The sequence below is a fragment of the Melospiza georgiana genome, chromosome 3 (genome assembly GCF_028018845.1).
Source record: "Melospiza georgiana isolate bMelGeo1 chromosome 3, bMelGeo1.pri, whole genome shotgun sequence".
In the NCBI taxonomy this organism is placed as follows: Eukaryota; Metazoa; Chordata; class Aves; order Passeriformes; family Passerellidae; genus Melospiza; species Melospiza georgiana.
This window is the reverse complement of record NC_080432.1, coordinates 18,053,898-18,073,624: the sequence shown is the minus strand read 5'-3', so window position 1 is coordinate 18,073,624 and position 19,727 is coordinate 18,053,898. Positions and strand designations below refer to the sequence as shown.

General features: G+C 43.9%; 2 protein-coding genes and 2 long non-coding RNA genes across 4 annotated transcripts in view; 1 reads left to right on the top strand and 3 right to left on the bottom strand.

Annotated features, from left to right (window-relative positions):
- LOC131080846 (uncharacterized) lies at positions 1-1,516 on the bottom strand. The gene is made up of 2 exons (XR_009114224.1): positions 1,245-1,516; positions 1-245 (listed from the first exon to the last, which is right to left on the bottom strand). It is a non-coding gene; the product is annotated as an uncharacterized LOC131080846 (long non-coding RNA).
- A 3,750-nt stretch (positions 1,517-5,266) lies between these two features.
- LOC131080848 (uncharacterized) lies at positions 5,267-9,153 on the bottom strand. The gene is made up of 3 exons (XR_009114226.1): positions 9,076-9,153; positions 8,041-8,234; positions 5,267-5,491 (listed from the first exon to the last, which is right to left on the bottom strand). It is a non-coding gene; the product is annotated as an uncharacterized LOC131080848 (long non-coding RNA).
- Positions 8,839-9,612, top strand: MIXL1 (Mix paired-like homeobox). Its single transcript, XM_058019428.1, has 2 exons — positions 8,839-9,126; positions 9,217-9,612. The coding sequence occupies exons 1-2, from the start codon at positions 8,839-8,841 to the stop codon at positions 9,610-9,612; spliced, it is 684 nt and encodes a 227-aa protein (XP_057875411.1).
- Positions 9,613-12,057: 2,445 nt separating this feature from the next.
- Positions 12,058-19,727, bottom strand: part of LIN9 (lin-9 DREAM MuvB core complex component) — a 39,429-nt gene continuing 31,759 nt past the window's right edge. Inside the window, exons 11-15 of the mRNA XM_058019426.1 lie at positions 19,112-19,192; positions 15,689-15,814; positions 14,857-15,039; positions 14,673-14,770; positions 12,058-13,391 (exon numbers count right to left, since the gene is read on the bottom strand). Coding sequence (XP_057875409.1) covers positions 13,286-13,391; positions 14,673-14,770; positions 14,857-15,039; positions 15,689-15,814; positions 19,112-19,192 — 594 coding nt within the window. The 3' untranslated portion in view covers positions 12,058-13,285. The remainder of the gene's footprint in view (positions 13,392-14,672; positions 14,771-14,856; positions 15,040-15,688; positions 15,815-19,111; positions 19,193-19,727) is intronic.

Here is a 19,727-nt window from a genome sequence, read left to right as displayed (position 1 = left end):
CTCAAATACCTTATGTAAGAGGCATCCCAGCTGCAAAGATGTGACTGCAAAAGAGGAAAAAGGTGGTCTTGTAAAGATGTGGGGGGTGGCTAAGATGGCAGTAGAGATCTATTGAGATCACCCCAGCCTGGAGTCACTCTCCATCCACCTTGGATTGCAGCTGTCCCATCTGCAGCAGTAAATGAATTTGCTTTTTGCCATGTGTCCAGCAGCACAGAGAGCCTTCCAGGGGCAGGGAAGAAAAGCTGTCAAGGAGAAAAAGTCTTAAATTCTCCAAGTAACATGTAAAATAAGCTGGGTCATATGCAAAAGAGAGGGGTAAGAATCAAGGGGACTAAAAGATAATGGAGAAAGAGATAAAAGTACCAATAAAAGGAAGGAGAGGAAGACCTTTAGTCAACAAAGGAGAGGATCAGAATAAGGAGGTGACAAGGGTGCGGCCTTGGCAAACAGAGCCAAAATCAAATAAAAAAATAACCCTGCCAGAAATAAAAGCAGAGGAGTTGAGCTTGAATAAAAGGGGAAGAAAACCAGCTGTGATGTAAAATGGGAGTGGTAGAATGAGCAGGGCAGCCCAGGGCTGGAGGCAGGGACATGCCTCAGAGAGGGCCTTTGCCAGAGAGTGATCCAACACACAGGACTCTGTTGGACAAATTATCTGGGATGGCTGAGGCAGGGGACAGGGTATTGGGGGAGGACATGGAGATACTGATCTGTGCAAATTCATGGAGCTTCTCTGTGAGTCAGGCACCAGAAAACTGTGCTGTGGGCTCACAAAAGTCAGGATAACCCACGGAAATAATGCCTACCGAGTGTGTTACGTGGCACTTCTCTTTAATTTGACTTTAAATAGCAAAGAAATATGAGTCAATTCATGCACAGGAGAGAATGACTTTATCAAATGGCATAGTAACCACTGCACTCCCCAGCTATGATCATGTGGTACTGCTGATTTAATGATCAACTGCAAAACCCCAGCTCAGGAGAAACTTCCCACATTCCATCCCCATGTTAAACCTGAAAATCTTCCAAACTTTACAGAGGCTTGACAACCTTTGAAATTAAAGAGCCCAGAAAAAACTGCAAGAGCAAAACCAAAATGGTTTTGTTGTAAGTGTTATGATATGTGAGACTAAAAGCCCCCCATCTCCAAAACTGATCAGAAAAGAGGGTGGGAAACATTTAGAATGAATGATTAGACTGAAGATTAGAATGAATGATCAGACTGAAGCCAGAGCACTGACCTTGGCACATGCCTGAGAAGCAGCAGGGAAGCACAGGGAAGCCAGATGAAGGATTCTCCATGCAGTCCTACTCAGAGAGGGAAAACTTGGTGGATTTAAACAGCACCAGGGCAGCCAAGGGCAGAGAAAGACCCTTTTGGGTTTGTGTTCGTATTGTAACAGGCATCCAACCATATGAGGACAGTTCTGGTTCTGGTGTATTTTCTTCTGGTTTTGAACCATTGGAGCAAAACTTGCTTCACATTTGGATCCTTTTCTCAATAACCACGAGACACAAGCTGTAACAAACAAACAAACAAACAAACAAACAAACATTTACATAAAAATCCATCCATTTTAGCAGCTGATGCTCTCAGATACCAAACACTGCAAGACAGAAACGGAGACTCTTGTGACTCATTTGTTAAGTTGGAGTAGAAGGAAGAGCTTATCACAGGCAGGGGATGATGATAAGGGTTTAAGGGCCTGCCAAGAAAAGGTAGAAAACAATGCCTTAGCACTGCTTGCTAAGGCTAAGGAGCCTGAAAAAGGGAAGAGAGGGGAGTGTTTGGAGTTTTTCAGGCTGTTATCCAGTGCTGTTAGAGGAGAATGTGGCCTCTTTGCTATCCATCCCCTGCCTGCCCTACTCTGTGTGTGTATTCTGGCTGCACCCTGGCAGGCTGCCTCTCCTAAGTAGGTGCTGAATGACAAGGAGGAAAACATGGTCCTGTCTTTTTCCTTAGCTCTTACACTATTATCTTATTCTTTCTTTCTTTTTTTTTTTTTTTTTTGTTCATCTGCAAAGATATTCCTTTGCTTTCACAGTAAATGTAAATTAATTAAACACTCTTGGGAGTTTGGATAACACCATTATTTTGTATGCACAACTACCAACTACCTGCATCAACAGTTCTCAGCAAATCTTCATTAAGAAAAATATCTCTAAGAGTTGGGAATGACCTTATTCAGAGCATATGAGCAAGCAAAGCAATACAGTAAATTCTATTAAATAGAAGCTTTAGGTTCTCTCACAATTTAAATATAAATGTAAAATCAGAGAAGGCACACAGAGAAATTGCAACAAGCATTTGTTTATGCCTAGGGTTTGCTGGTGGGACTGTCCCTCACTGCAGAAGCATCAGTGAGGGTCGGGTACATGCACCCTGCACTCTCAGGCTATCTCAAAACCCAAAGTTAAGCTGAGGTTTAAGTATATTTAAATTCAACACCAAACATCCCATGCTCTTTCAGCCAGGCCCTCCTATCTCCAGGTAGCTTCCTCCCTATTGCCCTTTCCCTCTTCCCACCCCCACCACTTGCTGTTATCTCCCTTCCACTCCCAAATCCTGAATCCTCCTCTCCCTCCGATGGTAGGGAGCCAGCTGCCAGCCATCAGACATGCCCTGCTGTTGCCCTGTTGCTGTGTCTGGGTGCTCTCTGAACCTGGGCATCAGCCCCAGCTCTGTTGCTGCTGGGGTTTAGCAAATACAGCCCCTTGATCTTTTCATATGCATTCGCCGCGGTTTTGCGCCTCCCCGCCTCCACCACGGCTTCCTCCGAGGCTCTCTGTGTGTCTGAAGCTCTTATCAACTCCTCGGAGCGCAATACACGAACGGCACCAGCAGGTCTTGAAGTCACGTCTCACACCTCCCAGGAAATGGCTCACCCCACCAAGTCACATCCCCCTCCTAAGCGCAGGGCTAAAGTCACAACACACTATTAGTTCCTCGTGCCCAAAGCCAAGGGGACACAGCTGAATGTTCAAAGGAAAATAGATTGTGCATTTATAGAGGTCATCAGGTCTGAGCCAAGCAAGGCAGGCATCTTTCAGAGAGAACATAACCTCTGGTCACATTGCTTTTATTTTATTTTAACCCTCTGTCTGTGCACAGAGCTGCTGGGCAAACCTGAAATAACCTGTGCTGGAGATTGCTATCACCAGGCTCAGGCACTGTTCTGGTTCTCCATGGCACTGGGGATGTGCCCAATGTACCTTTTGTACCAGGACAGAAGAGCTGAAAGGGGTTCAGCCCAGCCCCTTGGTCAAGGACACACTCAGGACACTGTGACAGCACCACCTCCCTTTCACCCCCCAGTGCTCAGGTTCTGGTTCTGACATGGTTCTGGTTCCCCAGGGCACTGGGGATGTGCCCAATGTACCTTTTGTACCATACAAAAGTGCTGAAAGGGGTTCAGCCCCTTGGCCAAGGACACACTCAGGACACTGTGACAGCACCACCTCCCTTTCACCCCTCAGTGCTCAGGTCCTGGTTCTGGTTCTCCAGGGCACTGGGGATGTGCCCAATGTACCTTCTGTACCATACAGAAGTGCTGGAAGGGGTTCAGCCCAGCCCCTTGGTCAAGGACACACTCAGGACACTGACAGCACCACCTCCCTTTCATTTCCCAGTGCTCAGGCACCTGGACACCCACTGGGACAGCCTGGAGCACGGCTGACCTGGCACAGGACTCTGGCAGGGACACAGCTGAATATCCACAATGAACAGGCAGCCTGGGCCTTCCAAGAATTTATTTCAAGGCATCTGCAAACCACCATGCCAGAGTGAGGACTACACACAGCCCATCCTGCTCAAGCTCTTCCTCGTGAAAGCTGTGAGGACTAGAAAAATGACAACTCTAAATTAAAAACATGACATCATTGCAAGATCTCAGAACTCTACATAAAAGCTGGGATGGGCTTCAATATATAGATCTTGTGTCTGCACATTGGGAAGACCTGATAAACCTCTAAAAGCATTTTGAGGTTGTAAAGAGCTTTGTCACAATGACTAGAAGCAATCAAAGGGAAATTAAGTATTCATATAAAGATTTCCTCTTAGGCAGAATGAAAAAACCTCAAAACCTAAGCCTAGCATGCATTAACAATTTTTGCTATCAGGGCCCTGCTAGAGAAGCTGGAAATTATATGGTATTTTCCTGCCAGCAGAAACTCTGGAGCAAATGTAGTTATATATGCAACCATAAAAATGTGTCTGGACTACAATTAATTTAATTTGTAGGATAATTATCCAGGGATTGCTTCTTCAGAGACAAGCTATCCAGGGATACTTAAGTTTTAACAGCAAAAATATAGTTTTATTTTTTTTTTTAAACTTTCTCTAAATTAATGAAATCAGGTTTGTGTGACCACTGTCCCTTTTTTTTTGGTCAGTATCCTAATACATGGAGAGGGACTTTTTGCAAGGGCATGTCATAACAGGACAAGGGTGAATGGCTTCAAACTGAGATTTGAGGTTTAGATTAAGTATTAGGAAGAAATTCTTCACTGTGAGGGTGGTGAGGCCCTGGCACAGGTTCCCCAGAGAAATTGTGGATGCCCCATCCTGGAAGTGCTCAAAGCCAGGTTGGATGGGGCTTTGATCAGCCTTGTCTGTGGGGTTGGAACTAGATGATTTTTTAAGGTCCTTTCCACCCCAAACCTTTCTATGATTCTGTGATGAGATTTGAACTTTTTGGCCAATTTCAATTAAAACTGATGTAGAAATTGAGATCTCCAAGATACCAAATCTTTGCAAATTTACTCAGGTTGACAGCAGACTGCTAAATCTCCACTTCTAAAAACCTCAATCTCAGGTTTAGTGACCAGAGAATTCATGTTGAAGACAGTCACCAGAAAGAAAACAACAATAAACCTTGCTGGAATGACAAAAGACTGTGCACAAACTGTGTCCCTGCAGAGTCCCAGAAGGAACAGGGTGATGTGACATCTGACAAGCCAGAGGAGTTTGAACAGAGCCAAGGCTGCAGGGCTGGCTACAAATCACTGCATGGCAAATCCCCAGGTGTCCCATTCCCTCCAGGACTGAGCAGCAGAACTGCTCACATGTTGGTTATTTCAAGGGCTGTGTCTGTCTTTTCAGCAAAGCCATGACTGCATGTCACACTGCATTCTGGGATGCTTCCCAAGCTCCTCAAGTCACATAAAGCAGGACCTTCAGCTGCACATTTAAAAGATGACTTTGTAGCACCAAGAGCCTGAGAGAACCTCCCCAGCTTGACAAAAGGTTGAAACTCACCACAGGGCCCATCTCCCCCTGCTGCTCCCCAGCCTTGGTGTTTCACAGCCTGTCTTGCCCTTGCTGGATGCTCAGAGCTGGCAGGAGTGATGTGAGAGTGTGTCCTCCAGCTGAAGCTTAGAGCTGTTTCATTGCAGGTACAGGCACATTTTGTGTTGTGAGTCCTCTTGGCACAGATGCCTCAGTGCTGAGGCATTCCCAGCACAGACAAAAGCACCAGAAGTTTCTCTCCTGACAAACAGAGTGAAGATCAGTGTAAACAGCTTCTGAAGCAGCCTGTAATTTTTCATATCAACACAAGGCAGTCTGCTTTTCCCTTAGAGATAGCTCTCTTAGTTTTTGCCATGTTAATTTCAAAAAGCAAGCCACTTCTGGACTTCTGTCACATCTTCTGCTTCTTGAGGGAAGACAAAAAAATCCTTCTTTTCACCTTGGTGGAACACAAATAAAAGCAAGTCTGAAAACAGGAAAGGACAAAACTGAATGTCTTCTAAATGCTCCCAGCCCTCACCTGGGTATGACTCCATGAAGATATTGGTGCCTACAAGGCATCAAAAACTTCTTTGTCAGCCTACAAGGGGCACAGCAGGATGGAAAACTACTTGTGAGGGAAAGGAAACTCCACTGAATCCAGACACAGCACATTTTCCTTGCTGCAGGAGGCACACTGCACTACCCCACAGGCACAGCTTTTGGGACATCATGGGATGATTCTCTGTGGGAGCTGTGAAGTATGCCAGCATTGGGGACAGAACTGCCAGAAGGAAGCAAGGAGCTGATTTTCATGTCATCCTGCTTGCCTGGGAGGAGGCAGAAGCCTCCTATTCTGCTGTCCACCTAAAAGCACACTCCTTTACAATTGGTACTGTCCCCCTTGCTTTTATTCAATCTTAGGCCTGTTTCAAACCATGCCAATACAGAAGGGTGGCCACGAGGATCCCACTGACAAAAATTAGTGTGTGATGCTGTGAGCAATAAGAAAAGGAAAATATAATTCCTGTGCTCTGGTCTTGCTCCAGAATTGCTCTGCTTTTGCAAAAGCACATAGCACTGGAAAGCAGAAAGGAACTCATCACCAAGATATGGGAACATGCTGGTAATAGCCAGCCAGCCCAGACAGGGAAACTGAGGCAGACTAGAATAAACAGAAGTCAGCACCTGCAGACAGGCAGCAGAGCCTGACCTGCTCAGAGCACTCTCATCCACTCATAGGGATGTCTGCTAGAAAATACAACTGTCTGCAGCCAGGTAATGAGAGTCTGAGTGGGAACCCCACAGCCAGGGCCTGTGTGTGCAACCCTGGGCTGCACCAAGGGTTTTGCCCACAGTTCACTCACACAGAGTTTCCCATTCCACAGGGCAGACCCACGGGTCACACTGAATCCATGGACAACGTGGAATGCCACAAAATGTAGGGTGTGGAAGTTATTTTATTTTCATTGTAACAATGTAGACTTTTAAAAAGTCTATAATTGTTACCTCTGCGTCTCCCAAAGAAAGTTTTCAGGCCTGGGAAGCCTCGCTGTTCTTTTCCTCACCAAGGGAAGTGGGTCAGCTGCTGTCACAAGACAGCTGTTGGAACACCTCTGGAACCATAAAGGGCAAGGCCACAGAGGAGGCTTTTGGTCTGAAGGATGTCACAGCAGCCAGAGATCAAAGAGTCAGCCCATTTCCAGGTTATGAGTTGGGAACAGGTCTATTAGCTCCCAGTACCCACTCTTTCCTGAGTATCTGTCCAATATACATTGGCAGCTGTCTCAATGGGAAGTCTGACACTGAAAACCACCATGCTCCTGGGCAGTCCGTCTCAGTTTTGTTCTCTGCTAGCTCAGAATCAGATCCAGGTAGAAGCAACCCAGATGGGATCCCCTCATTTCCCTCCTGCTCCACCTGGCACTGTTCTCTCACTTGTACAGCCATGCTGGGGGCATTGGTAACTCATGAGTAGGAATCCCAGATCTGGATTGAAAAAACCCAACCAACCAACCAACCCCAGCTGTTGTTACTGTACAGTTAATTTAACGTGGGTAAATTCCCTGAGCACACTGTGTGGACTGACACATGTTCAGGTAAAGGGAAGGCAGCAGGACAGGGGTGAACAGTGGGGGGCCTGTGGTGCCAGCAGCTCCTTAAGCCCTGGCTGTTGCTGAAAGAAAAACACATGTGTGTGTGCGAAAAAACATATTTCCTCAAAAATCTGCTCTCTCTGTCTGGCAGCCTTCATCAACCTGAAACAAATCCTAGAAACTATATTCTTATAATGGCATAATTCTAAGCAGGATTAAATCCTTCAGAAAAGAAACCGCTGCTATATTTTATGGAATATTATTTGATGTAAAATACAATAAAACATTCATCATCTAAATATAATCTGGAATAATTCTCTTTCGCTGCCACCTGTGGCATCTTCTAAATCTGCAAGCAATCTGCAGAGTGATTCAATGAGTTTTTCACTAAAAACTTTAAATAATGCTGTCTGTGCTTTCTGGAGCCCCACTCACCTGTGCCCTTTCTCACCACTGTGCCCTCTTGTTACATTGCTAACTGAAAACAATATTGAAGTCTCATGGGTCTGACTCCTGTCTGCAGGCTACAGCCCATGGTTTTGGGAACAACCTAGAAACTTCAGTCACGAAAGCATCCGGACTGCTGCACATGTAAAAGCACAAATGTTTTAGGAACAAAACTTCTAAAACCAGCTTTGAACAATTGTAACATGACTTTCTGTACAAAGTAATTTTTCTTAGGAGACAGCTATAAAAAGTAATATGAGGACAAACCGTTTTAAGTGCCTTGGTGTTGTTGGGGTGTGCAGGCAGCATTTCAGCACAAGACCTCTCGTCTGGGAATCAGTTTTGGCAGAAGCACACAGGATGTGACAGTGTGATGTGTAAAGGCATTAGCAAGTGGTGGAAAAGGTGATGACACCGATGTCTGCCTCTGCTGCGGCTTTCCAGGTGCATTTAATGTGCATCTTAAAAAGAAAGAGAAGTTTTTGCAGCAGCAGGAATCTGTACACCACCCACACAGCTGGCAGCGAAGCACTGCAAGCGGAGCAGTTGCGACCACGGGAAGAGATAACTCCTGTTTGCTTTATGTCTCACACCATGCACGATCCTTGACTTGCCAAAGCAGTCAGCTGCTCCAGAGCATCTACCTCCATAAGTGAATGAACTCCATAACCCGACCAGCCCAGACGCTGTATTAGAAACAGCCCAGCCGCTGTTCTGGTCCTCTCCGGGTGCCAAACTCCCAACACCCAGCTGTTTTGCGTGCGGATGCAAAGCCCGCTCCCTGCTCCCTCCCGCTATGTGTCGGGCGGGGAGCCGAGGGCTGCCAGCCATCACCCACCCCGTGGAGCACGCTTAGGGCATCGCTGACTCCTCTGGGCTGGGCAAGGCAAGGCAGGGGCCGTCCCAGCGGGCACCCCACGGGCAGCCCGGGGCGCGGGCCCGGCGGGGAGCCCGGCGCTCACCTTCCCGCGGGGCCGGGCCGCCCCTCGCACCCCCGCCCCTGCCGAGCCCCCTCCCCGGCTATAAAGCACGGCCGACCGTCCGAGCCCGCTCCTCGCTGCTGCCATGGCCGCGCTGCGCTTCGGGGAGCCCTCGGCGGAGCCGCCCGCCTTCCCCGCGGGCAGGTGGCCGGGGGGCGGCGGGCCCGGCCCGGCCTCGCCCGCCCTCAGGGCGCTTGCCCCGGCCGAGCCGTCCGAGGGGGCGCCGGCGGCCTCGCAGCGTCGGAAGCGGACGAGCTTCACGGCGGCGCAGTTGGAGACGCTGGAGCTGGTTTTCCAGGACACCATGTACCCCGACATCTACCTGCGGGAGAAACTGGCCGACGCCACGCAGATCCCCGAGTCCCGCATCCAGGTGAGGGGCGCCGGCCGGGCCGTGCCGTGCCGCGCCCGATGCCGCCGGGGCCGCCGCGCCGCGCTCACCGCCGCCCTCTCTCCTCCCCAGGTGTGGTTCCAGAACCGCCGCGCTAAGTCCCGCCGCCAGCGGGGCCCGCCCCGGCCCGGCCCCGCCGCGCCGCCGGGCTGCCCGCGGCCGCCCCGCTTCGCCGCCCTGCAGCGGCCCCGCTGCGCCCTCTCCGCGGCCGCCCGCACGGAGGACGGCTCGGCCCCCTACGCGTGGCCGCCCGCCGCCGGCTTCCCCCCCGGCCCCGGCTTTGAGGGCTTCCCGCCCGGCCAGCCGGAGCCCGGCCCGTTCGCGGGGAGCGCCGCCGGCCCCTTCCCGCCGGCCCGCGCCTTCTGCGGGCAGTACTCGCCCGTGTCGGACGCCGAGGACACCAGCGGCTACTCGGAGTCGGGCTCCGAGTGGGAGGAGAACGCGCTCGGCGCTTTCCGCGCCCTGTGAGCGCCGCCGCGGCGGGACCGGCCCCGGAGGGAGTTGAACCGGGCGGGTTGAGCCCTCCCGCCGGAGCCCGTCCCGCCGCTCGGGCGGGGAGCAGTCACACACCGCGCTACCTCACTGCTGCTCTGCCACTGTTGCACTTTATCCGCTACTAACTGATTGTACCTATTTATTTAAGAAAGATACGGGTCGGCTCCATCAGCTGAGGGCATCTTTTTACACTGTATTTAAAGCTTTCTTGTATCTTGTTTAGTGTATCTATTTAACTTTCTTTAGCCAAAAAGCTAACCCAAATCCACTGTGTTTTGGGGATGGGGGCTTGTCGTAAAAAATGTGGTCTGTTGGGGTTTTTTGACCAAGGAAAAGAAAATAAAGGTTTACATTTTTGATCTCTTGTGTGTGTACCTGGTGCAGGGGGGCAAGGTTTCTTACCTTGGCAGATGGTGGGGTAGAGGAGTGGTAGATATCAGCTGCAGGTTCTCCTCCCAGGTCCTGGAGAGCTATGGCTGCAGTTCAGATGTTGGTGAGAGACCTAAGGGGCCCAAAGGACAGGTTACAGAAACTGCCTTAAACTTCCTCTGTCTGTATTTGTCTTAAATCTGCCCCAAACAAACATCCCCATCCCTAAATGAAAATGGAACGTCTGGCCTAAGTAATACAAACCCCCAGATCTCAAGTGCTCAGACAAAAGCCTCCAGGTCTGCCATTTAAGCCAAGGATAATGTTAAACTAAGAGAAATGGGAGCATTTTGTGGACACTGTAAGGGTGCTTTAGCTGTAGGCAGGGACTACTCAGAAGCTGTTCACATGATCTCTCATGGGCTGAATGGCTCAGCACTGAGAATGGCAAAACCAGTAACAACAGAAGTCTCTCCTCTAATTCAATTTATTGAGAAAGGACACATTACTCTGTATGTATTTTGAGCACAAGACAAATTCTTCCTGCTTATAAAACAGTACTTCAGAGCCTAGCGGAGCAAGTTATAAATTATGGAAAAGCACCCAAATGTCAGAAGCACAGGAAAAATGAAATACCCTGTACCAGGAATCAAGCCCCACAGAATAAGGTTACCAGTGCACAAAATCCATCAGTGCCACCCCATAACATACCTGTGCTGTGAGACCTGGGACAGGTGAATGCTGCTTGGACTGCAAGGTGCAGTGGCATGGCAGGGTTGCTGATTAGTACTCTCCATCAAAAAAACCCCAGAGGCATCCTTGAAAAAAAACATGAACTAAAAACCAACCAACCTACCTCAGGCACCACCTGTCCCAAGTGGACTTGGGTGCTATGCTGGGGATCAGGCAAACCCCAGGAGAGGAGCACTTGCAGGAAGACACAGAAAATGAAACCATGGTTTCCTGGGGCTCAGGGTAAATTCAAGTTTACTGATTATAATAAATCAAAGTAACTTGTTCTACAGACTTCATATATGGTAGTTGCAGTGTTCTCTTGAGACTCCTGCTATGCTTGGGGCACACTCAACAAAAGCAGTTGGATTTGTTACTGTCACCAAGATTCAACGTTAACTCTGACCCAAGCAAGGAGAAATGCAGCCTTGCAAAGAAAAGAAAAGATGTGTATATTCACATTGCCTACATGAGTGGGAAAAATGACATGTGAAGGTAAATGGCTCATCACAAATGATAGATCTTTCTATGGTATACTACCCTCCAATAATTAAAAAACCTACAGCAACAGAGAACATGCTGGAGAGCACATTTAAGTATGCACATGTAAAAACCATCATAACCAAGGAATCAGAGATTGGAGTGTGGTGGTTATTCTGTGTCCAGTAGGATAAAGGTTTGCCATGAAAAGCAGGTTCCTAAATCCTCTGGTATCTACAACTTGTCTCCCCCTCAGTTTGGGATGTTTGCCCAACAGGGCCCCGTTACCCTCCTGGTGTTTCCTACTGAAGTCCTGCTCCCCAAAACCAGTCAGTGCTCATGCTGAGCTTGAGTCCCAGCAGCAGGAGGGGATCAGAGCACAGGGAGCAGCAGACACCTGAGTTTAGGGGTGCCAGGGGATGGTTCCTTCCTCCTGAGTTAGCTGTAGGGCAGATTCCTTCCTGCCTGACTAAACTAATGTACCTTAAATTAGGCTTTGGCACCTTTCTCTGTTTACATGAAAAGGGTGGTGACAGAGGAGTCCTTTCTGTCTTTATCAAACACCACAAAATAATGAGTGATATAATTACAAAAGCAACTGCAGGGACCACTGTGATGTTCTATTGCATTATGAGAGGTAGGTTTTCCTGGGTAACTCAGCTAAATTAGTGTTTATCATTATTTTATAGTATCCCTTGTAAACTTTTAAATACCTTTTGAAACAGCTACTCACCTCATCCTCATAACATTTCATTTTCAGCAATTAGCTTCTCTTAAAAAAATGACCTGAGACCATCTGCAAAAAATTTTGCATTTTTGTGAAATATATCGACTCTCATATGTCAATTTATTCAGTTACAAATTTCATTGAGAATAAAAGATTTATGCATTTCTCTTAATTAACAGAACAAATTTAGCTAAATATAAACTCTGCACTAAAGTTTTGCAGTGGCACAATACCAACACAGAATACAGAAGCATCTTTAAACTATACAAAATTTTAAAATTGAAAATAATCCTGTTTACATATTCTTTATACATTAACATATAAAAGACCTTATTTAATGAGGCATCTAAAAGAATCAAAAACATCTCTACAGCTATCTCTGAAAATTCATATCTGGAAACAATTCATTACACAGAAGCTTTACAAGACTATTTAAACAAACCAATACACACTTTTTACAAGATTAACATTCCAAAAGGTATAGGCAGGCTATCACTTCTTATTTTTGCAGTTTACCTCACTGGTTATCTGTAATTATAAAAATCTTCATATTTATATATGGTGGGTATTGTTGAATAACCAGTAATCTAATTTAAAACTTGTGCAAAACAAACAAGAATTTGGAAAAACAGTAAGTTTAACCAGTCACTTATATAAAATACCACTTAAAACACTTTTGTCCCGTGTGCAGGCAAAAAGCCATAACCAATCTCTTTCTGGAAAGTTAACAGTTCCATTTTTATATTCCTTCATTAGACTCCTTCTATAAGTTATGATAAATTAAGAGTTCCAACAAGACATTGACTGATCGATAGACCTGCCCAACATCCTCCAGTTTACAGCTTATGTTTGCTGGCTGTATCCTGCTGCTGCTTCCTTAGGTCAGGGCTTCCCAAGGGCTGAGCTGGCAGCTCCCAAGAGTTCCACAGAGGTGGAGCTTTACACAACAAAGACCTGCCATGTGCCTACTAACTCCAGCCATTTCCTCTTCAGCACTTCTAACATACCAGGAGATCCAACAGCAAGAGGTCTGCAGAATTCACCTGAACTTTTAAAAACCAAGTTCAAATCATATGAAAGTATGCTTTCAAGTTTACTAAAATCAATGCAATTACTAAGAGATTACCAGTTAGCAAAACTACTGCATGTGAATAACAAATGGAGAAATCTAATGTAACGCTGGTTTCCTTAAGAAGCAGATATAATATATTTGAAAGGGTCCTTTCTGAGAGGTTTTCTCTTCCCTTATCTTCTGGCAGTTAGGGTATTTGGTGAAGCCTATAGAAAGGAAGAAGAAGATTTTCCAGAACTATTTGCTGTACACTTGAAAGGAAGTTTTCAGTCTCTGTTGGTGTTATTGGCTGCAAAAGCATGTAAGTTTCCCATCTGGCTCAGACCACTCTGAATATGTGCAACGTGGATCTCAACGTTATTCTGAAAACAGCTATGGGAAGAAAAAAAGAACATAAGTAAGAAATGTTGAACTCCATATGTAGGAGTTATGTCTGAAATCTCTACAGTGAAAAATCAAGATGTGAACTTTGCCAGTATAAAAATTCAGGTGAATCAGAGAGCAGTACATACAAATGCAACTTGACAAAGAAATATGGGAAAACACAATTTGCCCAAAACAGCTGCCAGAAATAAAGAGTCATTGACTTCAACACTTAAAGTAAGGTTCTAACAAGACCAGAGTTAGTGAAATTAAAATATTATGAAGAGATGCTAAAATGGCCAAAATAAGTGAAATGGAACACATGTTCCCATGAAATGGAAACATCATCACTTTCTTTGCTGGGCACATCAACCTTTACTTGAATCAATTCCAATATGCAATTTGCAGAGTTGATTATAAAGAAGTTTCACTAATGTCTGAGGTTTGGTTTTGTTTTTCCTAATGAAAATTGCTACAAACCAGCATTTCTCAATAACTATATTGAAATCAAAAGGCCATCCTACTATCTTTGGGAAAAAAGTTTAAAAATTCATGTGTATACAGCCTCCCATTATTATGTAGCAATACAAGTAGTGAGGATATTAAAAAAACCCACTTAGCATTTAGATTTATTTTCTACATGACATAATTCAGCAGCATAAAATGCTTGTCACAAATTGCTGCAGGGTACTCCAGACAAGTATCACCACTCTCTTGCTAACACATTCTGCTATTTTTATGATGCCTCCTCAGGCAGCTGCCTGTGACAACTGTTGAAAAATGGCCCATCTAGACTAGACTGGCCTTTGATCTGACACAATATAGCTGCTCTTCTGTTTCTTGGCTTAAAATCTTGCCAATGGAAGCTGCTCAGAACCTCTAATTGTCTCATATGCCACCTTTTGATATTTACAGACAAGAGGTTGAATATGCTAAAAGAATACTGAAGTTGTACTGTTCTCTGGTTTAAAATACTTGTATTACTAGTGAGATTTCAAAACCAGACAATGTTCTAAAACAAGTTTCTAGTTGTCATAAATTACTAAAGAACAAGAAAGTCTAGTTGTTGCTCCATCAATTTAGCACTTAACTTTTTTTTAACATGTTACTTCACTGATAGATTCAAAAAGAAAACTGTTCATTTAAGAAGCCCCCCTTTTAGATGGAACCCTTCCTATAAGTAGAAGTTACCAGATTAAACCTTTAATTATAATCAATGTTCACCTCTAAAATACAGTCAGAACTACCACAAAGCATGTAATTAAGAATTAAATATTCAAAAAGTAATACCTGATATTTGAGGAGTCTATTGAATTCTTAATGTCATTTAATGAATCTGTTAGTGATTTAAATTCAAAGGAATTCAGATCACCTCCTTCTGCTAGACACTGTAGAAGAAGAAAACAAAAATGTTCTCACAGTTCGGCACATAGGTATTGTACAGAAGAAGCTATTTTGTGCAAACTTTTTTTACCTTAATTTGCAGTAATATTGCTGTAAGTCTGGAGATAAGATCAGTTAAATTTTCACTCTCCACACAGAGTTGTCCTGTTGACAAGGTATTTGCTTGTCTGACGACCTCCTGAGCTTCCTCCTCACACCGGCGCCTCAGGTCCGTGGGCTGGTCAGCAGGCTGGAGGCCCTGGTCAGGAGCAAGCTGCAGATATGAAGGGGAGGAATTAACAATGAACATGTCCTTTGCATTTGGTGGATGTGTGAAATGACATGATTTCAAAAAGTTTGTGTGTCTACATTATACAGTGCTGTTTTTTTTTAATGCATGTCTGTTGCCCCGAATCATGTCGGGGTCACCAATTATTGTCATCTTATTGCAGGGGTTCCATGCTGCTGCCTCCTTATCACAAGTTCCAGACCTTCCTGGTGCTTCTTGTGGGCAGCTCCTCAGAGCACTGACTCTTTCTTCTTCACAAAGCAGCCACTGACTCCAGTTACCGTCTCACCCACCCACCCCACTCTTTTACAGCACTCTTCTTCTCACTGGTTACAACTGGGGCCTGGTAAAGTCAGGTCTATTCCTAATCTTTGATAATTGGCCCAGCTGCAACTCCTTAGGGGTGAGATTATTTTCTTATATTCTATCCCCCTACATATGTCTACTTAAAAGCAGGCCACTGGTATCAGGAAAAGTGATACCAGTGGCCAAATTCCAGAGAAGGAATCCAACACAGCTACCAAGAGTTTCATTTCAGTGTGACCCCCACCCACCCTCTATTCCCAGGAAATTCAGTTTCCTAATTAGGTTGAGCAAAACCATCAAGTACATAGAGATTCCAGCAAAAACTTACCTCATAGCAATACTGTTGAACTTTATGCAAAACTTTATTCAAGTCTTTGTTTAGTTGTTCTAGATCCAGAACAATAGTTGCATATCTCCTCTGAAACTCAATGCCAATTGGCATGGAATAGGATTTCTGTGGAAAACACAAAGCATATCAAAGTTAATCCAAAACTAGATTCTGAATTCCTCAAAAGGAGCTTTTATTTGAAAATAATACTGAGATATTTGAAATCCTGGTGTCAAACAGAAAAATGCTAACATACAAAATATTAAAATGCAGCATGACTATTTATAACTCCAGATGAAACTGTGTAGGTAACAACCATGCTTTTATTCCCTTCCTGAAGTCCTACAATAATCTATGGTGGTAATTGCTACAGAAGATGACTGTGCTCTGACCTGCTTATTCCTCCAGTAGCTGGGCATGGCTTCTCCCTGCTGGCTGAGCAGAAAACTATCCTGCCAGCAGAGGAACAGCACAGGACAATATGGCCTCAGCCACCTCTGCTGCAGGATGGGAGGCACATTTGGCCAGTAACTTACTAGTCACCTGAGGATGACTCCGTGCTACACACCTGCTGTTATACATAACAGTTCTGCCAAAAAACAAAGTTACTAGAGCTTACATTTGGTAACAGTATTTTGTAAGCATGATTTTCCACAAAAAGAATAAATACCAAAATACTGTACCTTTTTTCTTGCACTCTTTTCAGAATATAGCTTGACATTGTCACCAATATATTGGGTGATATTTACAAAATTGAAACAGAACATACAATATATTATAAAATTTCCTCTCCAAATTGCCTCTTGCAAGAGAAGCTAGAGGTGTTTCCAGCCATAGCACTGAGATACAGGTACCTCCTACAAGCAAAACTTGTAGCTATAGATTTCATACACAAGATAAAGCAAATTGCAAAGTCAAGAGCCTCCGTAAGGATAATCCTGGTCAAAAACTCAAAAGGTTTCAATTTATGAGTTCAGTTCAAAGCTCGCCATTAAACCTAATCACTGAGATGCTCTCCAGGGATTTACAAATCTGAATACCAACTTAACAGGGCTTTAAACTAACACCATAATTTCAGGATTCACTGGAAAGTGGCATAAATTTGGCATACTTTCTGCAGCTGTGGAACATAAAAAATCAAATCTTTCAGACCTTATCCAGTGACCAGTTCTCTTAGAGCAAACAGAACAGCTCCAGCTTAGCTGTGAAAGCTGCAGACAATTCTGAATTCCCCTGTTGGAGAGGAAAGGCTAAGGGCATTCTGTGCTAGTGATGACAAAAGAAATATCTCTCAGCAGCAGCACTACTACTGACCTGGGCACAACCCAAGACCTGGAAACACTGATGAACAGCTAAACTGACAAGAGATGGATGGCTTTCAGCAGAGGGAAGCAGGTAACACCTCTGTCACCAAGGATCTAGATGCTTCTCTGAGACAACCAGCGTTACCTTTACCTTGTTTTTATTGCACCTTCTTTCAATTTATATTTGTTTATCCAAATGTTTACTGGTTTATGTACACAGTAATTTGTGTGTAGCCTGCAACCCAGACTAATACAGTGATGTCAAGAAAAATGAGACAAAAAATGTACAGCTGTATACATTAATAGCTCCTCTGAAGGCATCCCCTGACTTGTGTAAATTTATTATTATTGCTAGATAAGAATGGCCTACATTCAGTACCATTTCTGATTTTGGTCAGTTCCATTTATTTCTATATTGAATAGGTAATTCAACAGAAGTATTCACAAAAGGATTACTTAAACCAAACAGCAGCAGTACTCTAACAATTATCAAACTACAAATGTATGAATTATTACCAAAGCTGGACAAAAAAGGTACACCTGAATGAACTCAAAGGATTCAATTTTATTCAAATTCAGGCATGTTATTGATGTTGAAGTGAACTGGGGTCAGAAAAAGATTCTTGTTCAAAGAAAATATATTTTAAAGGAGAAGCAACACATACTCAGTGGCACAAACACAGATGGGATTGCCAAGGGACAAAGAGGATTAGAAGATGGGCTAAGAATATGGCCCAATAGGAAGGTATCGCATCCTCTATTTTTATCAGGACAGCCTTGAGCAGCAATGGGGGTTGCTTTATGATTGTTGGTTTTCAAAGGAAACAGAGCAGAGAAGAATGTCAGAGTATCTCAAAGTCTTTAGTCAGGTTACAAGAGAGCTAAAATGTAGCAAATTTAGCATCTATTTCTATATTTCCTTCCCAGTTGTGTTTTTGCTCTTTCAATTCTGTGGAAAAAGGAGACCAAGAAAAGTAACAATGCAAGTAATTTATGACTTAATAGCTGAGCTAACATTCAGGTTCTTGCTAGAGGAAGGATACTGTCATTCCTATGGACCTCCTTATCTGTGCAAAAGTATGAATACCTGAGAAAAAAAAAATTTAAGAAGAGTTGGTAATTTTTCATTATCAGAGTTGCAGGTTGCAATGAACTTGTTGTTTTAATCTTGCTTCTCTTTGCATCTAGTTTAGTTACTAACACACATAATACAGGAAAAATAATGTAGTAACTGAAATGATAACAAGGTTTTGAAGAACACCACCATGGCACAGAAAAAGAAAATTACAGAGACACAGAGATGGGGCAGTAGGAAGCAGAGTAACAGAATGCAAACATGCACATGATCATTAAAAGCACAAAAAGAAATTTCACCACATAAATAAATCACATCCTTCAACATTCAATATTTTACATGGAAAAAAAAAAAAAAACAACTGTTTTGTTTCAAGAAATAAACCAATTGTTTTCCCTTCTTCACAAACCTTTAGCCTTCTGTACACTGCAGAGACAACAGCCTGGATGGATGCTGGCAGAAGGCTGAGACTGAGAACTTTCTCGAGTTATTTTATAGCCATGGGTGGTACAAGAGTCACTCTTATAATTTTGATTTACTGACTGCTGATTAGATAAAGCTAGCAAGAAAAACTATTCTGCTGCTGCTGATTACTCTGTAGCTGCTGTGGTACTGTAACTTTAAAGGCCAGTCAAGGGCACTCAGAGCTTTACACAAAAATCTCTGAAATGAGTAATTGCTTTAACCATCTACCATCTGCAAAACAGTTTTAGCATAAATGTCTTACCATGTAAACTTGTACTCCAAATTCTCAAGGTACACAGTATTTCCTTACTTTATGTGTTAACTGACATGTGCTATCCTGATGGTCACATTAATCAGTTTCCAAAGCACACTTCTTTCAAAGGAGAATCATATTTGAAATAACTGATCTCTCTGACTTGTCTTTAAAAACAATAAAGACATTTCATGTGATAAAAAGAAACAAAATACAGATTTTATTTAGACTACATTCCTAATTAATTTTATTTAGAGTACACTCCTTATTTGCATTAGCTGTTAAAGCATATCCTGTTTTAATAACCAAAAAGAGAACATTCTCACCAGCTTTTCTGCTTCTGTGTTCATCTCTCTCAATTGTTTGATGTGTTCCTTCTTGATCATAAGGATTTTCGATAACCTGGTCTAAAACAAAGGAACTATTTTTAGAAAGAATAGGTCCTTAAGCAGTTTTGAAATGCCATAGAAATTCAAGATAAAAAAACCATACCTGTTTCTTTCATAATTTAAAATGTATTTCTCAGTTGTTGATCAAGTTAAAAAGCAGAAATAAAAATTAATTAAAATTAAATGATGGAATTTCCAGAGATTTTTAAAGTGATTCCAAGGACCCTAAATTGATGAATGCTAAAATCCATTAGCTGAAATTCTCTATAGGAAGACTAACATGATTTATGGCCAGCTAGAGGCTGAAGAACTTTTATCTTTATAGGCTGAAGGAGAGTGAAGGGTCATGATACTACCAATTAGTATCACTCACCTTACTGCACCTTTTTCCCCCACAGTTCTCAGCTGTGCTCTCCACTGAGCACCAGCCCTTTGTGCAAACTCCTGCAGCAAACCCTGGTACAAAGACTGGATCTCTTTAATACAGAACAACTCTGGGCTTTCCATTTCCCTCTTGTAATGGGAATACCCTGTGTCTCCTGCCCTGGGGACC